Raw genomic sequence first — 27,865 nt, 5'->3', positions numbered from 1 at the left:
CATTTGTAGACCAGCTGAGAGGTGGTCAGACCTTCTCACGTCTCCTCAGAAGTGAGAGGAAAATTAGAGGATTTTCTTTGGGAAATCTAATGAAGCCTGAGTCATTACTTCCTTTAGTGTGGGGATCCCCCTTTTTCAGGGTACAGTTTCATTGGTACCGTGAAGGCCACCAGAAGACCCACAGTGTTGGAAGGGCTTTGACAAAGACTGGCTCCTTAGCTTACATACATATAATATATGCCACAAGGATAGCCACATCTATATCCTTGGGGTGAAAAAGACCTCATTATCCCAGGATCCCTAAAGGCTGTTTCCTTTATCTTTTCTTACGTGACTCCACACTCTTTTTCTTTCCCCTAAACTATTCCCATCTTCTTTTGTTTGTTTGTTAACTTAAGACAGGTTTTCACTTCATTGCAAAGGCTAATCTGTAATTCATCATGTAGCTCAGGCTAGACTCAAATAACTTCTCCCTGCCTTAGCAAGTAGTGGGATTACAGGTGTGAGCCTCCACATGCAGCTATGATTTACATATTTTAATAATTTCCATTACTAAGAAAAAAAAGTCTCTCTTTTTGTTTTTGACAATTTTGCACAGAAATCAAGATAGAAAGAACGCAAAGTGCTGAAAATGATTCCTTTAAGTGGTCGACTTGCAGGTCACAGTCAGCTGACATCAACTCATGATTCAAGTCACCAACAGTGTCTGCTGCTTGGCAACCACCCCGCCACTGGATTTTCTTGGGAGCTCATGAAGATGCTGGGAAGTGACTAAATGTACAGGTGGCGCCTCTGATCCTGGTTTGCTGCATTGTGAGGGCTATCCTCTAATGAGGTTGCAGCTCAGCCATCAGAGGAAAGGCAGGTGGCAAATTCAGCAGTTAAGCCTTTGCTGGAGTGCCTGACCGGGAAGATGGGAGCGTAGTTACAGTCACTCCGGTTGCCTCCACTGCCTCCTGGGACTGGGGAGGGAGAAAGCCTTGATGCTACCTTGAGAGTGTTTCTGATGATAGCAATAACTTGGGGCACAGCAGGAAGGTCTTCCTTCCTGTCATGAGAGGTTAAACCATAACATGGGGATTAGTATTCAGTATCAGCTATGTGAGCCATCACTTCAGAATTATCGTTTGGAAGACAGACTCCACTATATATTAAAGACTGACCTGCCCCCAAAGCCCTCTTGCATGAAATTATCAACATGTAGAATATGTGATAATTTGATTGACAAGAAACATTTGAGGACATTGTCTTGATGACCTCTTAAATACTTTCCTTGGAAAGATGAGAAAACATACTATATAAATGTATGCCTTTAATGTTAAAGCAGTTAGGAAAGAGAAGGAGATATGACTATCAATACCTTCCTTATGTCCCACCAAGCAATTTAGGGATAGCTTGTAAGGACCAGAAGTTTCCTAGAACATTCTCCAGCTAGAGACTTGATTCCAAAGTGGATTGTGCTGGTTTGGAACCTGGCTCTACCACAGCCTTGAAGGGTTAGAGGCTCATATTAGGCTGTGGTTTACAAGTTACAGAAATGGAAGGTAATAAATCAACCAGGGTTAAACCTGTACTCAAAACATCTTCCCAGCAAAGCAGAAATTAGTAAATACCAGATGGATAGATGGATGGATGAGTGGACAGATGGATGGATGATAGATGGATAGACAGACAGACAGACAATAGATAGAGTGGTAAAGGAATGTATTTTGGACCAATGTTCAGACTCTCCAGGAAACTCTGACCTCTCACTAGGCTTCACAGAACTGCTCTCAGAAGGTACTAGAAACAATTCCCACTCACAGTGCCCCTATGGGAGGGAGAAAAGGGTGTTGAGGAACACGAGCAGCTGGATGTCAGCCTTATTCACACCCCTTTTCCTATGGAGTGACTGGGCTATTGCTTCACAGACAAAGAGTTCTGGGCTAGCTATACCAACCTGGAAGCAAACATTGGAGCTGAGACATCAACCTTGCGAGCTGGTGATGTCTCTTCCAACTTCTCCCTTGACTTTGCTTACCACTCAACCACATATCTTTTTTTTTTTCCTTTTCAGTTGGGAAAATATTTTCAATTCCTCAACCGTTTTTTATTAATTTCCACCCCCAATTCTCCACAAAGTTTTCTCATTGTTCAAGATAATGAGAAACAGATACTTAAATAGTCAATAACTCCAAGTGTATTTGCAAGGTTGAGCGGGCTCCCATCTGCAAAAGTTCTGAACTCCCTGGAGAAGAGAAATGTGGATGCAAAGAATTTGGATTTCGAGAAACCAATTCTGAGAAGTCACAGATGGGAAAAATGAAAAGAAATTACCTGTTAGGTGTAGGGAGCCTTCCATTTCTGTTTCTAGTGATACTGATTGCATGAATAATTAGGATATGTGACTACAAGAAGAGTGATAAACAGCAGAGGTTTTCGGTGTGTCAGCCCTTGGTTCATGGGCTTCCATGAATAGTCTTTATTTTTCATGAGTCTTAAATGGGGGAGGGGAGGGCCTAAGAAAATGGGAAGTTGGAAAACTAAGAGGACAAAGTAACACATGGGCAAACCCCAAGGGATATCTCGGAGCTCTGAAGAATTGCCTACTGCTGCTTAGTGACTGTGCCAGACCTGAAACCAGGTCTACAGAATCCTCCACTAACTGCAGCCCATTGTCCGTTTTTATAAAGTTTTATTTGAACACTACCTCCTTCATTTGTTTACATACTACTTTTGGTCGTCTCTGTGCTTTAGTGGTGAGGCTGAGTGCTTGCCAGAAGGGCTGTATGGCCCCCCAAAAGACTGGCATATTTTATTATCTGGTCTTTCTGAGGTCAGACGAGATCAGGCGCGTTCAGGGTGCTATGGCCACAGACTATCTGGTCTTTCATAGCACAGTTTTGCAGATTTTGCTCTAGGCAAGTGAAGCAGGAACAGGAAGCAGCCCTCTCTCCCTTTCTGCCTCCTACTCTGTCAGAACCTGTCAGAAAATTGGCAGGACGCAGTCTCACCATGAAAAAGCGAGCATCTTTCACACCTACATTCATGAAATGCCATAGGACCTGGAATGTTCCACAAGGCACCAAGGGTAGGTCTCCCTTTGCACCTACAAGCTGTTTTATGCTGCTGACACGGGTTCCTTTCTATGCCAGCTGAGAAGGAACCCAGCTGAAGGGACAGTTCAGGTGAACGGTTTGTTTCATCTGTGGGATTAAGCAAACAAAAGAAAAAGCTTGGATGCACTTGAAAAGTGTATGGAAGACAGTGGAAAAATGTGGCCAGGCCTCCTGTACTGTTTAGAGGGATGCTGAAATTCAAAGCACCCCTGAGAATAGCTCTTCCCACTTGCTGGACGAGCAAGAACGTAGAGGTAGACTCAGCAGAGATTTGCAGTGATCGGGCAGAAACCTGGGGGGCTCCCCACCGTGTCCCCATCTGTCTATCTAAATTCTCTCAGCACAGCCCCTTATCTGGCTGGAGCAGGCACTTCTCATTTTCTGGAACTTATGCTACCTTCTATAAAACCAAGGCCTGCCACTCCGGACTGTTGGACAGAGGTGTTGGGGAGAAACACTTTCTCCTTCCCTGTCCCTAAGTGTCCTGGCAGCTGCCTTAGATGGACTTATGTGGTGGCAGGGTGGCGGGATGGGGGTGGGGGAAATGTGTCTAGCTTCTGTGACAGGAGAGGCTGAGCATGCAAGCACACGTCACAAACAATGCCTCAGCATCCTGTGGGCAGAGACGGCAGTCAAGCATCCCATGGCTGTTTCACACATCTTTCCCCATTCTCTCTGCTCAGCAACACCTAGCCTCGACTTGGCAATTGGAGATGGGGGTAGGGCAGTGGGGAGGATTCTCACACCACAGCTGCCTAGCTGGAACCCTGGCAGGGTTTAGTGTACTTCTCTGAGGATGATGTGCAAGCGCTTGGTTTAAACCTCTCTGCTTCCTCAGAAGTGCTCCAAGGAGAGAGCCCTACAGAAGAAAGGCACACGGATGGGGCAGTTCAGTCAGGTGCCCAGGGGCGGGGTGTTGTCCTGGCAAGCAAAGCTTCTGGGTGGGAGGCAGGTCATGAGTGTGGGGCTGGGGATGGAAAAAGAGATGTGGCTATACAATGGCCTGTAGGGCCCCCAAGAAATTGACTCCAAACTTGAGGCAAGGAGTCAGGTGCCAGCCACCTCAGGCTTCACCCTATGTGGCTCTCCCTTAAAACGATTCCCAGACATACCCACGGGACAGCCTTTTGAGCCGCACTGTCTCCTGGTTATACCCGGATGGAAATTGTGGGGGGCAGCAGGAAGGCAAAAGATGGAGTAGGGTTCCCTAAGAAATGGTCTGAGACACATTTACAACCACCGGACTATCAGGGCCAACATACGCTCCTTTTAGGGTCCTTAATAAGAAGGCAGTTCAGGGCACCGCACCCCAAGGCCACCTTCGCAATGTGACCCTGCTTGGATCTCCATGATCTCTAGCTGGTACAGTCTGCTCCTGCTGCATTCAAAATGCACAGCCTCCTCAGGAATAACAACAACCCTTGACTCTACCACAAGCTGCTCAAATTATCCAACAGGTCAACAGCCATAGGACTCTGATTGTGGGCATGATATGTTTTTACTGGGTTCTTGCTTGTTCTTTTTTCTCTTATTGAGAAGAAAAGCATCCAGTTTGAGGAAACAACCTATCACCTTAATTAAACCACTGTTCAATCACCCCCCCTCCCCCCAATTCCCCAGTATACACAGTTTTTTCATTTGTTAAAGCTCAAACTTTAAGAACAAAGATACATGACGACACCATGTTTATACCCACTGCTTATGAAAGCAAGAAAGCACACCCATGTTACATTGTTTAAAATATGACTCATATCAATGACAAAAGGATCTTTTTAAGAATGGCATGATGACACAGTGTTTCCATTCTCTCTGTTTCCTCTTTCTCTGTACAGTTTCTCTGCGGCACTAACGCACATCCAGGTACACAATCCACGTGCATGCAATGAAGCGGAAAGCACAATGCAATTCGAATAAAAAGGCAGAGTGTGCACAGAAGAAACCAGTTACAGGCAGAAAATGAAAGACACTTCAAACTAAGGAAGCTCAAGAGCAGCTACCAACACAGGTCCAAAGGCCATTTTTACTGCATTTCCCTAAAGATCCACCGAGAACACACTGATCTCCCATAATGAACGGGATTACTTCTGCTGCATGGCTTGTTTATAATAGATAAGAAAAACAGCCTAACCCTCAAAGTACAGAAGCTATACAAATGGCAGTGTGGGCAGTGCTCCACATCAGCTCTCCGTACCTCGCTTGCCCAAATCTCATTTCCTTCTGCTTCTCTGTTTTGAGTAAAAAGGCTGATGTTATGTCTTGAGCAAGCGTCCCCTACTGTCCTGCCCAGGAAGAGAACAGAAGGCATGCCTCCCATATGGAGAGATGTTTGTTTAAAGACAGAGGCATGAGAGAAGGTCCTAATGCCTGGTCCCAGGCTCGTCTAGGAGCATCACAGAACATGTCAACGTGATTGAAACTTCCAAATCCCATTCTGTTCTTGACTCTATGTTTTTAAGCCAAGTCTCTGCCCTCTAAGACTGGGTTGCCTCTTTGCTGTCTTCAGCATCCATGAGTCTCAATGCTCACAACTCGAGCCCTGCCTGCACAGCCCGAAAGTACCACAAGCCTACTAGAAAGCTTACCTTCAAGCCACTGAGCCCCGTGTTTATTTAGCCTAAGTGCACGTTTGCCACTCAAATGAGACTTTATTTATATATCTTTTAACAGGCGAACAGGCCTAGGGTGTGCAGCCTCGTGCTGCACGGCACTTCAAGGAAAGCGCATGTGCTTAGTGTGTTTATACTTTCACAGGAGCGAAGAAGCCCTCAGCCACCGTACTTGTCAGTCATGATCAGACATGGTACGTGCACAGCCTTTAGAGTAGTTACTGACCAGGCTTGAACCAGCCTTTCTGGGAGCTCTGAGGCTCAACAACCCACAGAGAGTCAGGAGCATAAGCATTACCCTGCACCCTGAGGATTAGACCCCGACTGCCCTGCAAGCTGTTCAGTTTGGACCTCAGCTTTCCTATCAGTGCTTTGCATCTGAAGTCACATCCCCAGAGAGCAGCAAGATGTGCCCAAGGGTGCTCAGTCCTTCCAAATGTGGTGGAGGAAACTGAGAGAGGCTAAGAAAGAAACCATATACCCGTCCTCTGTTCTACTACTTGGCCCACGTTGGTGATCCTAGAACTGGAGATGAATGGCAAATTTGGCAAGATGCCTAGGATCCAGGGATCCTGTCCAGGTGTCAAGCCAAGAATCCATCTCTTTCTAGTCAGGAGCTGGACAGATTAATGAGAGCCAGGATAACAAGTGGAGCCCGGTAGAAAGTGGCGAAGCTGATCTCTAAACTGCTGTCACCTAGAAGGGTAAGGCTAGCCAGCACCAACAGGACTTGCCGGCCCTCACATGGCCAGCACCAAACAGGCCCCAGAGACTCAGCGTCGGGCGGGCGAGGGTCTGTGAACAAGCTGCAGTCGGCCAGCTGCAGGGGAGCACTGAGCGCTTCGAGCAGCCACTGAGTGCTCAGTTGTTAGAAACTGGGTAGGAAACCCGGGCGGCAGCACCAACAGCCAGACTGACTGCGGAGGGCGAATGTAAACCCGCTGCACTGGCAAAGCACAAACAGAACCTTTGCTCCAGGCGGGCAGCCTTTCTCTTCTTTCCTGGATGAAGCAAGCATCCCATCTCCCTCTGTTTTGCTTTGTTCTCCATTCGCTTTCTTAGGAAGAAAGTGTCCCTTTCTGCTCCCAGCCTCACAATTCAAGTGCTCTGCCTCTAGTTAGGGAGGATCCTCCCTTGACCAGCTTTGGAATTCAGTACCTCTCCCCCTTTATCTTAAGGTCCTCCTCATGTTTTCTCCACATGCTCCTTAGAATGCCCGACAGTACACCTCACTGCGGGTTGACTGACACCCTGCCTCGGTTCCCTGGAGCTGGAAAAACACCACCTTCAGCCTAAAGCAGAGCATTGACATTTTGTTTCACTTTTAATCTACTATGGGTAATTTTTTTTTCCCTCACGGAGGGTGTGTGTGTGTGTGTGTGTGTATTCACCTTCCCTCTTTTCTCACCACTCCTGCATTTTCAACCTCATTGCTCCCCGTTGGACAATGCAAGAGGCTCAAAGGTTTATCTGTAACCTATTTGTCTCTATTATAGGTTTCTAAACTTTAATTAAATGGGAGATACAGAGAATCTCAAGCCCCCCCCCCCCCAGTATCTATGGGTATCGCTGGCGCCATCTAGTGGTGAGCAAGTGGAGCGCCCCTTTTCTCCTGCAAACTTGGTCAAACAGGGGTTTGCTCCCCTCACCAAATTCACATCACATGGAAAGAGAAAAAGCCATGCAAAACAAACATTTGGGTTTTTTTTTTTACCTTTAAAATCCTCACCTGTAAAAGCTGAGATGGGTTCTGAAAGAGAAAAAAAAAAAACAAAACCAACTTTGAGTTAGATAAAGGGAAGAAGTCAATGAACAAACATGACAAAGTGATTTCTGTTAGGTTACTGGATAATATGCTACAGAAAGTGGCCCACTTCCTGCATGTTTTCTAGACTGTGTCTAACATACCATCATCCCTGGGCAAGGGTGACTAGAGAGGATTCTCAAGTTGCTTTGGATCAAAAAAGTCCTTCATAGAGTAATGGGTCCCCACGGCACTATAATCAGTCATGTACCGCTGATTACTTTCTCAGACCTGGGATTACTTTTAGATGCCTAGGCCCTGAGAGCTTCCTGGGGGACTGGGACAGTCTCAGCTGCTTCTGACATCACTAGGCACAGACACCCAGGACCCAAGGTCCAAGCAAAGCACTCAGTAACTTATTACAACAACTCTGTTGGCTGGAATCAAGGCTTGTCCTTCTCTGGATCCCTTTTCTGTTTGGGGACACATCCATGGCTCTGATGGGAGGTGGGCAGGGTCCCCTTGGGGAGACCCCCTGCTGCAGGATGCAGCCTTGAGCAAATTTGAGTGCATTTCAGTAGGGTTGGCTCTTAAAGCACTTCTGACCAGAAAGATAGTTAGGGGTGTCCTTCCTACGCTGGTCCTGTGGTGTGCCACGTTTAATCCTACAACTTTAGACTCTTGGGCATTAGAAGTATTAGTCTGAAAACAAAATGTAATATTTTATTGCTTATGCCATAATTTTCCCTGTGGCTCATTCATGTGAAAGAACGGCGTGGGTAATTGTGTTATCATTCTTATATAGCATGTGTACCATTTTTGCCCGCCACTGAAGGCTTCCATTAAATCCATGAAACCTTTCCAGCATGTAATTCTGACTGGCAGGTGCTCTTGTCCTCTAGCATTTTCTTTGCTAAAAACTGGAGTCTGGTGATGGGGTCTTGGCACCCCAAATTTTCATATACTTAATGCACATCTATTTCTGATTGGGAGATGGATATAAACCTTCACCTCATATCATACCCTCCCCCCTCAACCCAAGACACAACTGTGCCCACATCTCACCTCCTGTACAGAGTGGCATGGTCCTACCTACTGGGAACATTGTGTTTTAAGATAGCAATTGCTTCCTTTTGTGTATCCTAGTCCCTAGCATCTTATTGGAAACAGCCAGGAAGAGAGAGGCAGTCACATACCCATGCAGTTCTCCAGTGGGACATCAGTGCTTAGCCGAATGTCATCGATGGCGATCTCCCCCGACCGTCCTTTCCCGATCACACCCTCGAACACAATCTAGAGCCAGAAGGACCAGAGCCATGGTTAGTGTAAAGCTCCCAATTTCTGTTAACAGCCATGAACGTGTGTGTGTGTGTGTGTGTGTGTGTGTGTGTGTGTGTGTGTGTGCGCTATTGCACCTGGCACACATCTGTGGACCACATGGCTACATCTCTTGAGATCTTAATTTAAAAAGAGTTGGTTCAAATCAAGTGCATATTTGAGAGGATAAGAAAATATAGCAAGCTGATGGATATTGTTGTCCAGTAACAAGAATATACTGATTAAAAGGACCACAAGTGGAACACACTTAAGGGCGCGTGTGGGGGGGGGAGGGGGTGGTGTTGAAATTTTCCTAGCTATTTCTGAGGTCCTTTGCTCATAAACCCTTCAAATGCACCACCCAGGTTATTTGAAAACTCAGAGGCCGTGAGCAGGTGAGGGTAATGAGGATAAAGAGGCACTTAAGTTTGAACTGCCTTCTAGGTGATCTCTCCTTGCACACCGACTTAGAGATCCATCAATACAACAGCAGGGAAGCAGTTTATTCCTCGAATGATAGTTTACTGAGCATCTACTCTGTGTTAGGCACACAGGTGAGATGGTAACAAAATTTAGTAAGACAAGAGCTCCGCCTGGAGCAGCCCTCCCTGAAGAGGATCAGACAAAAACTCCAACCGATTCTTTTAATACCTGCACTAACGTTAGCATGTGGGGACCCGGGTTAGGGATCGAGGGTCTCAGGATGTCTTGCAACCTTAGGAGTGCTGGCTGCAGGCTGCAGGCTGCGCATGGAAGCCCCTCCGCTCTGTGGTCTTTAATCATTCCTCATTCCCACCCTCCCCAGGTCCTTTCTGCAAACGAGCACACGTCCTCTGGCAAGCTGAAGGAGCAGTTGGCTGCCTTGCCAGCCATCTGTTGCCGCTCTTCATCTGGGGAGGAGCAGGTTAATGCTTTGGCTGATTCTCAGTCACCTCATCCACAGTGTGTCTACTCCTACCCAAGATGCAGCTACAGATGCATGTGCCCATCTGCGCCTCACTCTCTTGCTCCATGGGACAGAGATAATAGAAAGCAATTCCTGGACGAGAGAGAGAGAGAGAGAGAGAGAGAGAGAGAGAGAGAGAGAAGCCACAGGTCCGTTGGCCACAGAGTTTAAGGTTTATCTATCTATGCCCCTTCCTGGATTCCTGCTCCCTGGAGTGGGTCTGGGAGGGCATGGCCATGGCCTCCTCCACTCTGAGGGCTCCACTGCCTTGAGTGTAGAGGGGTTGTTTGTGTGTATTTCCCTGACTTGTGTGTCCCTTTGCCAGTCTACCTGATAGCAATCTAAAATAAAATAGGGAGAAGAAACATTTGTGGGAGAAGATTCCAGCAATATAAAAGGCAATAGGAGGAACAAAGAAGCAAGTCTGGGTGGAGAGATAGGCACATTCTGAATAACAAATAAGAGTGTCATTTAGTTGCCATAGCAACAGAAGAAACACAATGAAAACAGTAGAGCTTAACCGCGTCCCTTAATGATGAATGGGCAGGGCTCTTTGAAATCATCGGAATAGGGATCACAATGGTTCCCTGGCGTCTGGGGCACTTTGCCTTCCACAGCTCACCTGATACTCCATGTCATAGCTGGGCAGGATAATTCGTCCATGCTTCCACTCGCTGCCCTGGTCCTCGCGGATGACCCAGAGGAGTTTGCTTTCCTGGCTAGCTTCCCGAACCACCTGCAGTGCCACCCCGTGGCCGCCGGTCGCTTGGTACTGGAACTCCATGCACACAGGACTTCGGGGCAGGTGCACCGGTGGGCTGATGAGTCGCCCATACTGGCCCTCTCGCCGGCCGTCGCTCTGTAGTCTCAAGAAGTTCTTGTCATCTGGGGGAGACACATCCAAACGCAGTCGGTAAATGCTTGGGAAGTACACCCCTTTGTGACTGTGGCCCCACCATCGGAAAGTTGGACTGGAGTTTGGGGGTGTTTTGAAACCTGTTGGGTCTTGCTATGCAGGCCAGGCTGGCCTTGAGCTTAACAACCTTCCTGCTTCTGCCTCGCGAGTGCTCATACTCTAGGTGTGTGCCACCATGCTGAGCCCGCTGTGCGCTTTTCTAAGGCTCCTTCAAGAGTCTTGATCCAACTGCTGCTCCCTCCTGAAGTTCTTTCTTCAATCTTCAAGTCACGTGGGACCCTCTTCCTGTTGTCTGGATCGCTTGTGTCCTGTCGCTTTCAGAGACAGCCCCTGGCACGGCCAACCTGAAATCCTGGCTGTGTATAGGCTTGTCTCTTCTCCCTAGGTTCTAAGAGGCCTGACCCATGTCTTATTCATCTCTGGCTTACGCAAAGGGCCAATGCCGTCTGATGAACCGAATTACAAGGACACCATTTATGGGGCTGAGGTGGATCGGAGGGTGACTCCGGCCAGGTGGCTTATACTTCGAGTCTTTGTTGTCTGGCTGGGCACTGTCCAAATGGAGGACATTAAAAACCTTCTGTCTCTGCCAAGGCTGTTAGATGATGCCTGGGCCTCAGTAACTGTCTCTCGGGCACTCATGTCAACTTTAAGTAGATTGGGGGTGCGTGTGTGCGTGTGTGTGTGTGTGTGTGTGTGTGTGTGTGTGGCCGGACATCCCCCTTTCTTCCTGGACTTGGCTTTTTTCAAGCAGCCATGCACACACAGCTCCAGTGGTTTAAAAGGTATGGCCGTGATCATTAACTAAGGCTGTGTGATTAGCAGAGAATATACATGTCCTGGGAAATTAAGGGTTCACTGTCCAAATGCTTCAAGAATGGCCCTTTTGGCAGATGGGTTTTAAATCCATCCGACACTTAGGCGGAAGGCTGAGCTCCCATTACGGTTGGCAGCCCCTATGCCTCACAGACCCGGGTGCAGAGAGGGACACGCACAGAGGAGAAAGAGGAGGTCTCACAATCTGCTTTGGGCCCTGAGATGTGGATCATGGTCCGCTAAACTCCTCTGTGAGCAGGGCAAGGACATATTTTCGCTATGTATCCAGCTTGGAATGTGAGCAGGCCAGACACTTCTGGTTCTTGTTATTATGATGCCATGTTAGCCTGACACATGAGCACAGAGCTTTTTTAGTCAATAGGGATGGTGAACACCTTGGGTTTGTTGGGGAAGGCTAGGCTTGCATTCCAGATACCTGGGTGAGGACCCTCTCCGGGATGGGGATCTCTGATTTGCAGCTGTTACACCTGCTGGTATCATCTTGCTAGGTGAGAGCTAAGCCTATGACAGACCTTCCAGACTGTTCAAGGCACAGATAAGGGAGAGGAGGCTGCCTCCAGAGCACAGCTGTAATGATGGGGTCTGCTGAGCAAGGGATGCTGATACCATCACCAGACGCTCAGTGGTCCCCTAACCCTCTGTTTCCTCATCAGATCTCTCTGCTACCACTATTAATGATAATAATTACAATTCAAAATTGCACGCTGCCTCACAGGTTACAAAGCACACTGGTATGTATTATCTCATCCCATCCTGGCTATATGCTTGCGAGCTAAGACTTCCTTCTGTTACTTTGCACACAATGGAGAAGCCAAGAAAGGTTAAAGCAACTTGTCCAAGGAGAAGATGGTGCTTCAGAAGTAGACCCCCCCTGGACTTAACGGAGGGATCCCCCACTTCTCTGCAGTAAACTCTTCATTTCAGCTCTCTGCAGGTATCTTGCCCCAAATCCTTGCAGTCACTCTCTGAGGCAAACCAGCTTGCTCTGGGCCCGCTGCCTCACTGTCTGAGCTTGCCTGTGCCTCCTGGTACTTCCTCTTCACCACATAGCCCAGCTCTTCTAACCATTCTGGCACATGTCATATTCACCCTCACTTTCTCAACAACTCTAACATTTGTTAACTACACCACTGATCTTACCTACCTTTAAAAGGAGTTGAGGCCATTTTCCATGGCAACTACCCACTACCTGGCGCTCCTAACTGGGTCATAATGTATCTTTCTTGCCATGTAAGATTTTTAAATATTTTTATTTATTTAATGTGTGGGTGTGTGTGCACGCTCACATGTGTGCATGTGATTGTGCACTTGAGTGTGGCACAGTGCACACACGGAGGTCAGAGGAACATTTGCAGGAGTTGGTTCTTTCTTTCTACCATGTGGCTTCCAGGGACTGAACTTCAGCCATCGGGTTTTGTGGCAAGCACCTTTGCCTGCTGGGCCATCTTACAGTCAGTCTCCCATGTCATGTCTTGCACACATGATGCTGCATGCTTCTCTTTTCCTTAGTCCATGTATATCATCACACTACTCAGGGAACTCTGGTTTCATGAATGAGTAAATGAGTGAATGACAAACACACAGAGGAAAAAAAAAAAGAATGCTCTGTAATGAGGAGAGAGAGTCTGCTAGCCTCTGCCAAGCCTTCAGATTCATGTAATCCCTTCGCCATCCTCTCTGGTTTCCTGAGCCAGCAGCCCCCTTTCAAAGGTGAAACAACCCAACACCAGGGTAACCTGTGGAGGCTCCCAGTATGACCCCCTGACCCCCTGGGCTCCCGTAACGTCCAAGTCCTTACTCTTTCCACCCCATCTATAAAGGAAAGCACATTTGAGAGACTTTGCATTCAGCCTTCTCCTTTCACGGTTTCACAAATAAGACCCACTTGCTGCCTGAGAATTGCTTGGCGGAATTTCTGTCACTTGTGTGAATTTGCATTCTTAAGCGAAGGAATCATAGCAGGATGGGTATGACTGGGAAAGCCAAATGTGTGGGGGGTGTGAAATGGCAGGCTGCGAGGATTTTATCCGGGGTCTATCTTACCTACTCACCCTGTCATTAGAACTCAACCAGGCCAAAGGTTTCCCTGTCAGCTGCCCCAGAGCCTCCAGAGCCTCCAGGGCCCCTCCCTTCTCCTTTCCTCTGCCCTTCCTCCTCTCACAATAGGCTGATAATCACTATGCATGATTTACAGGACCCCGGCAAGAACCGAGTTAATGCTGGTGGCGTGCTAAGCACGCGCAGCTAAGGATCATAATTCAGCGCTGACATCTGAGCTAATCCACGAGTTTGCAGAGTCTCCAGACAAGCAGGCCTCTGGATTTCACTTAGTTAAATCATTTGTGCCCCACTTGTCTGTTAAGTGCTATGAGCTCCGGGGAAGAAAGATGATATGTAAATGTAAGGAATTAGCAGGCGACATCAGTCAGAGGGATGCTGAGCTGCAAAACATCCCTGCCTGTCACTGAGAGAGGCCTGATTAGAACCAGGGACACCATGAAGGGAAGACTCGGACCAGGAAAAGCTCAAGGAATGGGAGGGAAAAAAAAGCAGAGGATGAGGATGGTCAAACGGAGCGGATACTGTGTGCCACTGCAGCTCTTCCCTTAGTTACGATTCTTGCCCATCCCTGTGCCACAGGTAATGTCAGTATCTTACCCCCGCCCCCGCCCCCCCCCCCTCCCAGGTCCTGCTAAGTAGCTTGGGCTGGCCCTGAATTCATGATCTTCCTGCCCGCTCCTCTCAAATCCTGGGGTTGGAAACATGCCCTACTCCACATCAAGCTTATTTTCTCCATTTTCAGAAATCAAACTGAGGCTCAGGGATGTGAGGTCATCTTTCCAGGACCAATGCCACAGAGTGATGAAAGCAGGATCTGAACCCAAACTTGCTCGCTCATTGTCACCTGGGGCAGAATCCTGGCTGGAGGCTTTAAACCTTTGAAAGCCTTAGTCTTTCCATCTGTACAATGGATATAATAGTGGCATTACTGCACAAGGTTGTAAGAATGGGCCCTGTAAAGCACTTTGTATGCTAACAGGGCTAAAAGAGAGCCACACACTGCCTCCCACAGGCCAAAGACCACCGTTAACCCGGGGAAGCCAGTGCAAGATGGTAAAGGAAGTATAGGTTAATCCAAGGAGGGTATTGACAGTCTTTGAAGTAAGATGATTTCCAAGACCTGTCTCAACTCCAGGAACCAGCCAGCTCCCAGCTGTGATGGACAGTACCACTCACTACAGATCTTCTGTGATCATCTATAGAAGATGCAATAAAATGTGATACTGTCTGGGATCTTGAGTGGGACCCCAAGTGGCTACTAGCATGGGCCAGAGGAGGTATTCAGAACCATCCTGTCACCACTCCATCCACTCTTCTCTTCAGAAAGGTCTTTCACAGGCCACACTGGCAATGTGTTCCCCAGGCCACAACCCCAACTGTCAAGAACATCTCAAATTCATTTTGACATCTCCTGCTGTCCTGTGAACACATTTCCTCCATCCATCCCTGATGGAGTACGGCCAGTTTCTGTCCTCTGACTTAGAAGCACTTTGACTCATAAGGTATTAAGAAGTCCAGGGGGCTGGGTGGTTGGCTAAATAAACAAGGAATTTGCCTCACAAGCCTGATGACCCAAGTTCAGGTTCCCCCAAACTGAGGTAAAATCAGGTGTGTGTAAATCTACCTGTAATGTACCCCTCCCTACGTGGAGAAACGATGGAAAAGCTTCTGGGCTAGCCTGAGGTAGACTAGTGAACAAACACTGTCTCAAACAAGACTTGCGTAAGGATTGACATTAGAGGTTGTACACTGTGGTACACACACACACACACACACACACACACACACACACACACAGAGGAGGTGGGAGGGAAGAAAAGGTAGCAAGGGAAGGATGGAAAGAGAGAGAGAGAGAGAGAGAGAGAGAGAGAGAGAGAGAGAGAGAGAGAATCAAGACTGTTAGTATGTATTTCACAGGGAAACACAACCCTAGTCCCTTTAACTGTCCCTTTCCTGGGTCTTTGTAGGTCTCCACTGACCCTTTGGAACTAAGTACTTCATCTCTCCTAAGTCCTGACATGCATACAAGATACTGAGATTGAACGCATTCTGAAAGTGAAGGCCATTCGGAAACATCCCAACTTATGGCCTACCATGGCTGGCTAGATACTAAGGGAGTTCACAGTGGTTGCCAACTACCTGATAGAAAGAAGAGTTGGCAGAGCATGGGGACAGGCTTGTTTTACAAATTTCCTTGGTCATTACGGAGGAACCCTTTAGAATGTCGAAATTTTGCCCTAATACGACACCTGGCCAGCTAAGACCCAGCCCTGCCTGCTGGAAATTGCCTTCTTGTTGCGGGTTTGATGGCTAGGACACTGGCAACGGATAGCATCTCACAAAAAAGAGTGGAAAGGAAATACGCTTAGTGTTGCCGAAAGAGAATGAAGAAATAATGTCCCCAAGATACAATCCCTGAGCTCCTGGACCTGACATATTTGGGAGGCATCCTTTGATTCAGAACGTCTGTTGTTGTCAATGAGACAGAGAAAACAATCAGATGGGAATGAACAACACGGGTTCGAAAGGGCAGAGAGGAAGTGCAGAGGTCAGGGTCATTCAGGTGTTTCACCTGACGCTGTCTCAAGAAGCGTCTCTTGATAGTTCACCTGGCGATTTATGGTCCCGTCTGGCTTCAGCTGCTTGAGTGTCCTATGGACACGTGACTGAGGTTGGCCCAATCGCAATGAATTCAATTGTGTCTACTCCCCTTTCACCAACCCTAAAATAAATCACCAGCGTGAGCCTCCTGGCTATTGCAAAGCCAAGCACGCCATCTGTCCCTCGCACACATCTCCTGGCTAGCATTTTGCCCTCCCGCTACAACCACCATCTGAAGGAATATTTAGCGAAGCAGGAGATGCAGTCTCTTAGTATAGGTCATACTTACAACATGAGTCAGCCCCTCAGCTGGCCTCCCAAGGTCAGTCTATCTCTGCTAAGGTCCTCAAATTAACAACCAGTTAAGGGAAACATTGGCTTTGGATGAACTCAGCAGGATGTTTTCAAGGTTTATGATAGAACATTCCACGGACATTGAAGTTTTCAGTCTGGCTAGTTCTTGCAGGCAGCTACCTGGAGATGTGTTGTTGTTTGTTTTTTTTGGGGGGGGGGGTGCAGGGGGATGTGTCAGCTTCCACATACAGTTCTGCCTTCTAGATAGCTCTGTTCTTATTCTGACACCTCGTTATCAACTCGGTCCCTCGTGATTTTCAGAAAAAACAGGATAGCAGCTTCTCTCTTTTGTCATTTTTTCCCACAAAGCTGGGGATGTTTTCCGCCCATCTTACAAGAGGCCTCCATCCTTTCCTTTTCTAGTTGAAATTAGCCCTTGACTACTGCTCATTTTTACCTCAGCTCTTCCTACCCTTTAACAGTCTATCAGGGTCCAGTTTTCTGTCCTTGAATTTGCAAGGGCTATGCCCCAGACAAACCGACAGCAACCTCCTCTGAAGGCGATTCAGTTGGAGGCAGTGGTTCTCAACTTGTGGGTCTAGACCCCCATGGAGAGGGTGAATGATCCTTTCAAAGGGATGGCAAATCAGATATTTGCATTACTATTCATAACAGTAGCAAAATTACAGTTACAAAGTAGCCACAAAAATAATGTCATGATTGGGGGGTGGGTCGCTGCAGCACGAGAATCTGTTGAGAACCACTGAACTGAGGCCATCGAGTATCCGAGTTGCCAGCTGCCATCTGATCTTCGGAGCTCAGAGAGAGATTTGTTAAAGTCAGAGTCATGGCTAGCTTACTGTCAAAAATCAAGCCCATTGTGAGCTCATCCATCAATGATTTCCTTTGATTTCTCTATGCATTTGTACTGAACACACTCTGGCACAGCTCCCTTTATCCTCTCTCTTGAACACACAGGGTGCATCAGGGCTCTGGTCTCCCACTCTGCTGGAGTTTATCAGCAACCGAGTCTGCATCAAAACAGCCCCAGTGAGAAATTAGCAGGGTCTGCTACTCGCATTTGAAGGGACAGCCAACATGTGTAAACCCCGAATGTTTAGATTCTTGGCTTCTCCCACTTGAGCTTGCCTTTGAACCCCGAGCAAAGGCACTGTTGTCTCAATCCCTGCTGTAAGCTGGGCAAAGCTCCCTTCACCATGGTGCCCCAGTCTAAGGAGGCTTTGCCTGTTTTCTTTAGATGCTTTCATGGCTTTTAGTCAGTGAAGTAAAGGAACATTGTAATCGCCCTTCACAAGGTCAGTCAATGTTTAAAAGAGCACACATATTCCAGAGTGAAAGGGCACACATCCCGGATCACACTTGGACCACCATCAGGAGGCTGCCTGGGCAGAATCCTGTTAATCTGTGGTCTTATCTCCTTCTCCTCTTTCCCCACCACTCCCCGCAGTGGTGCTCAGGATTGAACCCAGGCACTCCCAGATGTTGGGCAAGCACTCTGCCCCTAAGCCACAACCTCAGCTCTCATTTTTCTTTGTCTTTTAGGATAGGGTCTTGCTGAGCTGCCTAAGCTGGTTTTGAACTCACTCTGTAGCCCTGGCAGACCTTAAACTTTCAGTCCTCCTGCCCCAGCCTCTCCAGTAGCTGAGATTACATGCCGACACCATCAGGCCCAGGTCTTATCTCATTCTTGACAATAATAATGATCATAACAACAACAGCTATTGATACTATTGGTATTACTACTTACTTAGTTTACTATTTCTGTGTGACCACCAAATAGTCCTTAATGCTATGTTCCTTGGTTATTTCCCCATGGTTGCTGAGGGAGACAGAGTAGCACACACAGGAAAATACACAGCCATCAAGTACAACCGACTTAGGTAAATCCATCTCCCTAACTTCTTGCTTCTTGGTTTTCACTAAAAACCAAGTTACAGAAGCCTCAACCAAGGATTGGGGGCTCATTCCGGTGCTAGTGTCCAAAGATGCCATGGCAGGATTGTCTAATACAGTTCTGTGATGCTGACGTGTTCCACGTATGGACAGTGGAAAAGGACCAGTGTCACAGCAGCAGAACTGAATAATTGGCTGAAACAACTTTAACTCCTTAAAAACGATGATAGAAATAGCCACAGTTGGGGGCTCCTTACCCAACCCGGGAGAGCTGGATACCAGGCCCACCCTATCATCTCAAGGAATGCTTGTGTCCTTCCTATATAGACCCAACGCTGCTCATCCACGGAACTCTGTTTATGGTCCAAGTGTCAGAGTACGTCTGTAGAAAATATGCCTGTTCTACTACGAGCACACATTGTAGCTTCAGAGGGAAGGCAAAGTGGCTGGTCCCACAGGGTAGAACAGGCTCCTCTGCTACCACCAGGGGTCACTGAGTTTGGAACACGTCCCCGCTCCCTCCTGGGGGGTGGGTTGGGTTGGTATGATCACACTCTAGGCAGCACAGCCACAAGAGCTAAAAAAAGAAATTCTGAGCGGCTTGAAAGACGATGTTGAAAAACAAAAACCGTGGACTGAAACCAGTGGGTGTCTTGTCAGCCCAGAGCAGCCATTACCACCAGCCAAAGGGACAGAACTAATTGCGGACTTAAAAGGGAGCAGAAAAAGGAACGAGGACAGGAGAAAACAGCTCAGTCAGAAAAATATCTAAGCAATGTAAGTAGTTTCCATGGACACTCGTGATCCAACGGTCTGTGTTGTGTTTCAACATGGCTAGCTCTCCCCGCCCTGCTTTCCCTTCATCCCTCACTGAGCTGCCTCCTTTCTAAAATGCAATGACTTCCGTTTACCTTCTTACGAAGGGGGCGAAGTGTGTTGCACACTTCCGGAGAACAGTGGGTCTGGTCCCTTTGTGGAAGAGCAAAGTAGGGTGACACCGTGGCTCTCAGGTTTGGGGCCAGGCGTCAGCCATGCGGCACCCATTAGCAGTGTCCCCGCCCCGAGTCCAGCACAGCTGTTTCCTTTCTCCCAACTGCTTCCTTCAGCGCACTGCCCCCCATCTTTTTTAAAAAAAAACAAGAAGGGACCACCCCAAACAGCAAGGTGTCTGTTTTCTGTTTACAGTGTGATGTGGAGTTTTGTAAGCAGGACAGTGGGAAATGGAGAAGACGGGGCTTTTTAATCATCCGAAGATAAAGGGAAGGGTTCTGAGAACAACCAGCATTGTGACTTTGTTTCCCCGGAGTTAGGTCACAAAGGTCGCTGTCCTAAACTTCAGTGATGCTCTGGAAAAGGGGAATAACTGTTTCCTCCTCAACACTAGGCCCAGTCGTTCCTGATGGCCCTAATTTTTTTCGGTCCCCATCTATTCAGCCAAAGGTTGGAGCGATGCCCACTTTCCTTAGCCTGCTCCGAAAAGCCCTCCCAAACTGCAGAGTGTAATGAATCAGCTGAAATGAAGACAAAGACTACAATTCCCAACCAGTAGCAAGTCAAGGCACCAGGCATTCAGGTGAGGGTGAGTTCTGAACAAAGTGGGGGGAGGTGCAGACAGGAGGCTATGGCAGAGGGGAGGTGGCCTAAGCTGTACCAGAACGGATCCTTGCTCACCGGTGGCCTTGTAGCCTAGGTGGGGCTAGCTTCAGACACCCTCAGAAACGTAGGAAGGGGAGGCCTGAGGATTAGAAAGGCCTGAAAGTGGGCCCTGGATAAGAAATGATAAATCCTCCTGCCCTCACCCCCTCACCCCCACCCCCAGAGTCCATGTGTACAATCCTTCATTCAAAGTGCCTCAGCCGAGCTGCACCGTAGAACCACTCCCCCAATCCCTCTCTCTCATTCAGACAAAAATCTAAACACATACACATATATACCCCATTCACCTTTCCTACATTCAGACAAAGATGGGGGCTGGGAAAAACCACCAATTAATTGGACCCAGTCTCAGCGGAGAGAAAATGAAATGAAAAATGCAGGCTGGGTTATAAAAATAAGTATTTTTTCCCCCAACGTGCAGGAGGCTCATTATATTAATTAAACATTATTGCAGAGAGTGAGAGGGGGTGGGGATTAGAGCTGGGACTGGGGTAAGTGCTCTCTCTCCTGAGCCTGAAGCTGTGGTGATCCTCAGATACAAATCTCTCTGAGCCGGCACTCAAAGGCTGAAGAGATAAACACTTGAAATATGAAAATGTTTTTCTTCAGAGCAGACGCTGTGACCCTCTGGGAAAGCAAGGGCGGGCCATGGCAGGAGACTGGCCCCAAGTGTTCTTCTAGAGCTTTCCTCCCTCCTTGAACTCCTAGGGACCGGAGGCACCAGCAGCACTTTGAGTGAGGGCAGCTCTGAAGAAGCCAATAAGTGTGGGAGGGTCCCTCCTCTTTCATTTTCTAGCCTTTTCCCAGAGCATGCCACCAATATCCAGCCTGCTAAATTTCCAGAAATAACCCCCTTTTCTCCCTAAGGCTTATTTATGGGCATCTGAGGTCCAGGCAGGAGGTGTCTGAAAACTGAAAGCTAATCAGAGTGTTTTGGACCAAGGCGTACTGGCTTGTGACCGCCACTTGTTAAATTCTGGAGCTTTACAAGCCAATTAAATATAATCGTTATTAAAAATTAAATGACACAGGGTTATATTCAATTACATTAAAAAGGAAAATAATAAACACCCCCAACTCGACATTTCCTAATCATTTCAGTATATTCTGTATCTGTACTGTGGAAATACACTCCCCAAGCCCCCTACTGCGAGTCTGGGCTCCACCTCCTATGTCTGTGGCTCACTGAACAGTGGGGAGAATATTTTTACCATTGAATGAGGCGCACCTCATGGAGCAAGTTTGGGATTCTTGTTTCAGTCCCTGGAAAGCCTATTGCTAAAACATCTCCAGAAGGCAACTGTTAGCGCAGGTGACGGCAGAGCCAGCAACTACCTTTGTCCTTCCTCCTTCACAGGGGCTAAAAGCCGTGTCTATCTACAGTGCCAGGACGGGCTTCTGAGATCTGGCTTTGGGGGGCCAAGTCTCCTTCATAGACCAAGTACCTGGCTGGCTCTTTGCTAAGACACACCCGTGGGCATCCCATCCACGGTGTCACACCCTGTGCATGGCAGCATTTCAGTCCTGGAGCGGTGGTAACCACAGAGCTATGAGTCAGAATCAAGGGCAGTGGTTTCCCAATGAGCAACTTTGGGAACAATACCTTGTTGTTGACAAGAGGCCATGTGGCCATAGTTGTCAGTGCTGGCTAGGGGGACAAGAGGACACTAGTGGACTCCCAGCATCTCCTAAGGACCTCCCAGTGATTTCTTTCTCTCATTGATCCTGGTTTCTCTTCCTCACTAGCAGCTTCAAGTTGGGCTGAAATCCTGAGTGGGCTAGGAACCACCGACCAGCCAGTGTGCACACAGACATCTGTGGTGGTTTGTGGGCCAGGAGCAGAAAACTGCTCTGTGGTGGGAAGCTAGGAAGCTTGCAAGGGAGTCAGGACGAAAACCGTGTGCTGCTGGCTTTCCATCTTTCATAGGCTGCTTCCACTGCCTTACCTGGAAATGTTCGATCATCGGGGCTGGCACTTCCCATCCAGGTGCTTCGGAGCCACTTGGCATGGTCGTACATCCAACCACAGGGCTCTTCAGGGAAGTCAAAATTGCAGTTGAATCCCAAAGGGAGTTGCAAATCTTTGTCTAAAAGGAGAAGAAAAGTAACCAAAGATAGGCCAACAAAGCGGGCCCAGCGTCCAGCCAAGGCCTGAGTACGAGGCAGAGAAAGAAGGGGTCCCCTTTGCCTGTTCACTTCACTGGTCTTGGCGATCGCTGGCTTTCGGGTCAGGCTTTGGTCTCATCCTTCCCAGGCACAAAAGCCAAGTCTGCCAGTGGTTCCCATAGTAAGCAATTATAAATGAGGCCACCAAATGGCTCCAGGCTCTAACCAGCCTCCTCTGTCTACCTCGGAGACCAGACAAATGTGAAAATTGCTGCTCCCTAAAATGCCAGAGAAGAATGTCTCCCCAGTGCCTCACTGGCTCCCGAAGAGAATCATCTCAACTCCTGCCAACCTGGCTCTCAGAAGTGATGGGGCAGCCCGCTAGCACCCAGAGAGACCTGAATGCCAGGGAACTTCTGGCTGAGGCAAAGAAAGTGACCTCAGAAACAAGGCTGGCTTGTCTGTCATCCTTTACCTCTTGGTGTGACACATGCCTTATTTCAGGGGCCTGGTATAGTTGGGCATTGTCAGGTGGGCAATCTGACGTGTTAGGAGTGAGAATGAGGGGGTGTCACCCTTGGAGCTGCTCAGCTCAAAGGTGAGTAAGATAGGAAGCAATTTGATCTGCTAGGCTTGGTGGCTCAGGCCTGTAACCCCAGTTACTCTGCAGTACATGAGCAGAGCTCCTGACGGCTGGGATCCCAGGGGTGGTGACGAACACATTCTCTGGGAATCTCTAAAAAGTGACCACATAATGGCTCACCTTGTCTACTTTAGAGATTTACCTAGCTGAGCCCAAAGGCGGAACCAAGTGGGTTTTCTCTGGGGTTCCACCCAGATCTAAAAACCCAGGATGAGTTCATGCTAATCTTGGAAGAGAAAATGGGAACCCAAATCTGGACACTTGCCAGAGACACAGGAAAAGGGTGGGCAAAGCTAGCAGCCCAGAGGAAGTGGGGTCTTTGGCCTGTTCACTTCCTTTCCCAAGTTCCCAAAGAAGAATTTCCACGGGGAAGGTTCAGAATGCTGGTTAGGATGTCTAAAGGCAACAGCAGCTGGGAGAGACAAATTGCCCTCCATGGGGTGGAGGGCACTTGGCCTTAGAAGCAAGGGGTGCCGCTGATCTCAGCAGCAGGACACAGATTGCCAGCAGAACCTACTTGTGTCCCGCCTTCCCTAGAGGGAACATTTAATGTTTGCCCACCCTTAGCCAAAGTCAGCTGGACTGGAAAGGAAACACATGGAACCCATCACAGAAGCATCAACCTGTGGCTTGGGAAAGTCAGTCTACAGCCCTCACCATGCCCTTCTCTCCACAGTTTCTCCACATGTCTATTTTTCCATTCAAAAATACAGAGTAATTCAATATACCATAATTCCTCTGTAATGTTTATACGCATACTGTATCTCAGGAACCAAATTCCACAAGAAGATCTTTTACTAAAAAGAAGGGGAGGGACCATCAAAGAAACCTCAAATCAAACAAACCACTGTAAACGGTAAAATTATATTAAAAATAAACTTCTGAAATTTTGCAGCAGAACCCTTAAATTTTCCTTTGGATGGCTGCGCAGCTGGGCTCCCCATTCGCATGCCTCCTGACACGCTAACTCTGTGAATCTAATACCATGCCTAAACTCCGTGTGTGTTTCATTTTCAGCTCTCGCTGTCTCAGAGATGTCTTGGGAGATTCTCCACTTCTCATTATGAAACTAAAACAAGTTCATTAAAATGTCAAGATTCTGTATTCAGCTAACCCTGACCAACAGTGTCCCCTACCCACACAATATACCAAAGCACACTCCCCAAAACATATGCATTTAATTATCATTTTCAATCCCACAATTTCAGCATTAATTTTTGGCTTTCCCCCTACTCCTCTTTTTTTCCCCCCGAGACTGGGTTTCTTCATGTAGTTTTGGAGCCTGTCCTGGATCTCACTCTGTAGACCAGGCTGGCCTCGAACTTGTAGAGCTCCACCTGGCTCTGCCTCCCTCGTGCTGGGATTAAAGGCATGTGCCATTAATGGCTAAGTTTTGGAGCCATTCATACCACCAGGCAGTTTCCTATGCTGCCCCCTGGCTGTGAGCAGGTTCCAGGGTTTCCTCCATCTTTACATCCCTTTCTCAAGCTTCCTTGCTAATCTTTCCTCATTTTATTTAACGATCAGTAACTTACTGTAAATTGAGGTTGTCAAACTTCAAAGTCCAACCCAAAATGCCAGGTGTTGTGAAAGTTGTGGCTGATCAGTAATGTCCTAATATAGGGTAACCTGAACAATAGCATTAAAAAATAGGACTTGCCTTTGGGAATCTTCCAATTACTGACTTATCTAACTTGGATATGTTTTGAAGACAAAATGAGGGTAATAAAGATTTCCCATGTGAAGAGATGATCCAAAAAACTAGGAACCCTTGGGTTTTTGAAGGACTGGCTGAGGATGCCTCATGCCCTGCCTTTGCCCCTGGCCTGTGTGGTGTGACACATAGAAGGTGTGGCACACAGTCTGGTAGAATCATCCCCATGACACTTTCCTAAAGCAAGATTATTGTGAAGACACAGGGAAATGCATTGATCCTGGTTAATTGATGGCCTAACTTGGCTATCACAGACAATGACCCTCCCCCTAAAAAAGACACCAGGTCTTCATATGACTGTACCACAGAGACACATCCCAACAGGAAAAGCTGTTGCTGCTGTTACTTCTTAGGCTGGGGATGATTTTCCTTTCACTAAATCAAGCCCTTACCTTAGCAGTGGGTTTGTATCTGTAGGGCTATACCAGTTGTTACAGTATCTAAGTGTCTCTAATAGCCACTGCCTCAGGCCTCTGAGTATTTGCACCTCCCTGATGCCTTCTTTAAGTTCATGTGGACCTCTAACCCAAGGTCTCTCAAGTCCTTGCCCAATCAGGGGCCATCTGTCTGGTCCATACCCATGCCATCCCAGATGAAATATGATGACCGTCCCAGTCCTTACCGTCCTCAAAGCTGCAGTTTTCCCCACACTCTGTGGCATCCTCTTCCATGGGATACGGGGTGGTAGTCTCTTCACTCTTTACGGTGGGTCCCAGTGTCTCCACTGTGGGCTTTGAGTCTGTGTGGAGGTGGAGGGAGAGAAGAAAATTGCTGTAGCTGGATGCACTGTAACCCAGCAGGGGAAGACACCAAAAACTAGAAATCCTCCTTCTAGGTGCGAGTTTGTGAGGAGGAAAGGGAAGATTCATAGATGTGCCTACCCACAACCTGAATTCACCCATGTGAGCTGTCGGTGAAGGAACGGGGTGTGTGTGTGTGGGGGGTCCCTTCAGGTGAACGATAACCACCTAGAACTCCCGAAGAAGCTGCAACAGGCGTGGGCACACACCCATGCTCCTGACCTCACACCGGAGGCTCCCCAAGGACAGCACAAATGTGGCAGCCATGGGGTGGATGACGTTGACCCCCAAAGTGGAGCTGAACCACATTTGGGTATTCTGTTAAGAGGGTAGTGTGGTAGGGCACACAATCAAAATGAATGCTGCCCACCAAAACCTATGGAAAAATCTCCATGCTTATTGAAGCATGTTTCTGTGACGTGGGAAATGGGCCCCAGCCCACCTACAATAAAATAATCAGAAGCACTTGTTCCCCAAAGTTGTAAGTGAAACTGCAGCTTAGGAAGCCCGAATCCAGACTCCGTGTTGGTGTTTCGTGGCCATGGCCAGATGGGACTATGGATTTGAAGAGACTGAGGTTAGGTGGAGTAATTTGGGCTGCACTTTCTGGTCAAGGTATGACAAATTAAAACACCCACTGGATATAGTTCCCGTTCTGCAGGGAAGCTGATGGGGGTGGGATGGGGTGGGGTGGGAGTGGGGTGTAGTAGATAGTGGTGGCAGGCGAAGAGTCACCCGAGGCACCATGACTTGATTCCAAAGACAGAGAGGCCCAGAGAGGAGATAACCTAGTCTGGCTAGCTCTTCCAAAATCCCCTCCCCACCTCCAGAGAGGCCTACCATCCCTTAGTAAAATCTCCAGGATCACCAATGCCGGGAGCTTCTAACAATGAGAACTTAGAAGAAGGAGCACACCCTAAACCTGACTAGGTCTAGCCATGCTGTAGGGAGCCCGTTTTCACCTGGGCCAGGTAGGTGATTCACACATCCATCCATTCACTTGTTTTCTCGTTGCTCATTCATCAACTATGTGGGGAATGAAAGAGGCTGTGAGTCAGGCCCTGGGTGGGGCGGGAAGAGTTCTGGAAACCTGGGTGTTGTGGAGAAGTGAGTGTATCCTAGAGCGGCCCTCCAATCAGATGCCTGAAGAAGCGAGGGCATTGACCCTCCTGTCTTTGTGCGTGCTCCTTTGCACTATGGCATGTGATTGGGTGCCTTTGTGGGGTGCCCTTCAGGATACTATTTAATAAAGCCGGAGCTGAGGAAATGGGTAAATATGCTGAGAAGACTGTTCACGGTCGACTTCCCACCTTTCTGCTATTAAATACTATGCACATAACCTTCCGTGTTTCCCACTGCCGCGCCTGCCCTTTGCTCAAAGTAAACAGCAAATAACCTCAAAGCGTCCTAATTTGCGAGTTCAAATTTGTCACTGTGTCATGGAGTCTCAAACTCAATTGTAAAAGCTAACTATGGGCGGTAAGGCAAGGAGAAATCATTTGAAACCCAAACACACTGGCTAACAGGTGAAGCAGGCCTGTCACATGATTTAGCCGAACCCGGTCAGCCCAGCCCTTCAGATTTTCTGTTTTCCTTTGGAGGGGGAGAGGGGCAAGAAAGGAAGAAAGGAGGAAAGAAGGAAAGAAATGAACCAAGGGAGACTTGCAGAATATGTACTAAGAACTGTTTCTGGAAGTTTTAAGCGAAACTGGTCAGCTGGAGGGAGGAGATAAAGTGAAGCCCCCAGGGCCATGAGGGGCTGATGAGGTGAGGAGGGGCCAGGGTGGGTGAGTGAAAGCAAGGAAGCAGGGGCTGGCCTCTGTGCCCACTGTTTGTACTGGGTGCTCCGAGGTAACTACCCACCAAACAGCAGCGTTCCTCCCAAATGAAAACCAGATGTCAGAGACATCAAAGCCACAGAGTCTGGGCAGAGGGTAACACGCCTCAACTCAGATCTTGCGAGAGCAGGGCTGGGCTTTGAAATGGGAAACTTGTTGCTGTCACCAGGGCAGTCTGGGGCAGGTTGGGGCTGGAGGGGCAATGAAGGGAGAGGACACTAGCAAATGTCCAGCTGGCCATAAAGCAAGGCCAGACTGGGAAGAGGCATGGTACAGAAGGAAAAGAAGGGACCAGAGGGAAGTGTGACTTTCTGGAACTCAGTTTCCCAGTCTGTGAAAGGGCAGTAGGCTTAGCTCTGTGGTTTGTTTTTGGACCACACATCACGCTCTAGGTCATAGAATCAATTAATGGGTGCAGATTTTTGGAATTCCGAGCTGTAATCTCTCAGGGTGTGCTCACCTAGTAAGGTTGGGCACAGCTTGGACCATCCCTCCTTGCTACATTTGACTATAATCAGCTTGCCAGTGTTGGGCAGCAATCTCAATACTCTCTATGCCATTCTCATAACAGCTGTGGGGCTTTGAGATAGACTGATGCCATCCCCGCTTTCTAGGTAAGAGAGGAAGTCATTTGTCCTGGGATCCGCACCTAGTGACGGCTGAGGAAGGACTTGAATTTAGCAATCTGTTTCTAAAATCCAAGAACTTCCCCATATGTGTACATGTGTGTGCTTGCTTGTCAATTGAAATGGCTGCAATGGAGATTCAGTTTAA

The 27,865-nt window shown here is 48.0% G+C and overlaps 1 protein-coding gene across 3 annotated transcripts in view; it reads right to left on the bottom strand.

Annotated features, from left to right (window-relative positions):
* Nrp2 (neuropilin 2) overlaps nucleotides 1–27,865 on the bottom strand; it is a 114,697-nt gene that overhangs the window by 22,358 nt on the left and 64,474 nt on the right. For all 3 annotated transcript variants that reach the window (XM_036172725.1, XM_036172726.1, XM_036172727.1), the window contains exons 11-15: nucleotides 25,076–25,192; nucleotides 21,937–22,077; nucleotides 10,334–10,596; nucleotides 8,645–8,741; nucleotides 7,434–7,454 (exon numbers count right to left, since the gene is read on the bottom strand). In XM_036172725.1, coding sequence (XP_036028618.1) covers nucleotides 7,434–7,454; nucleotides 8,645–8,741; nucleotides 10,334–10,596; nucleotides 21,937–22,077; nucleotides 25,076–25,192 — 639 coding nt within the window. The remainder of the gene's footprint in view (nucleotides 1–7,433; nucleotides 7,455–8,644; nucleotides 8,742–10,333; nucleotides 10,597–21,936; nucleotides 22,078–25,075; nucleotides 25,193–27,865) is intronic.

Source organism: Onychomys torridus, chromosome 23, assembly GCF_903995425.1.
Source record: "Onychomys torridus chromosome 23, mOncTor1.1, whole genome shotgun sequence".
NCBI lineage: Eukaryota > Metazoa > Chordata > Mammalia > Rodentia > Cricetidae > Onychomys > Onychomys torridus.
Note: the sequence above shows the minus strand (reverse complement) of the source record. Positions and strands in the feature narration are given on the sequence as shown.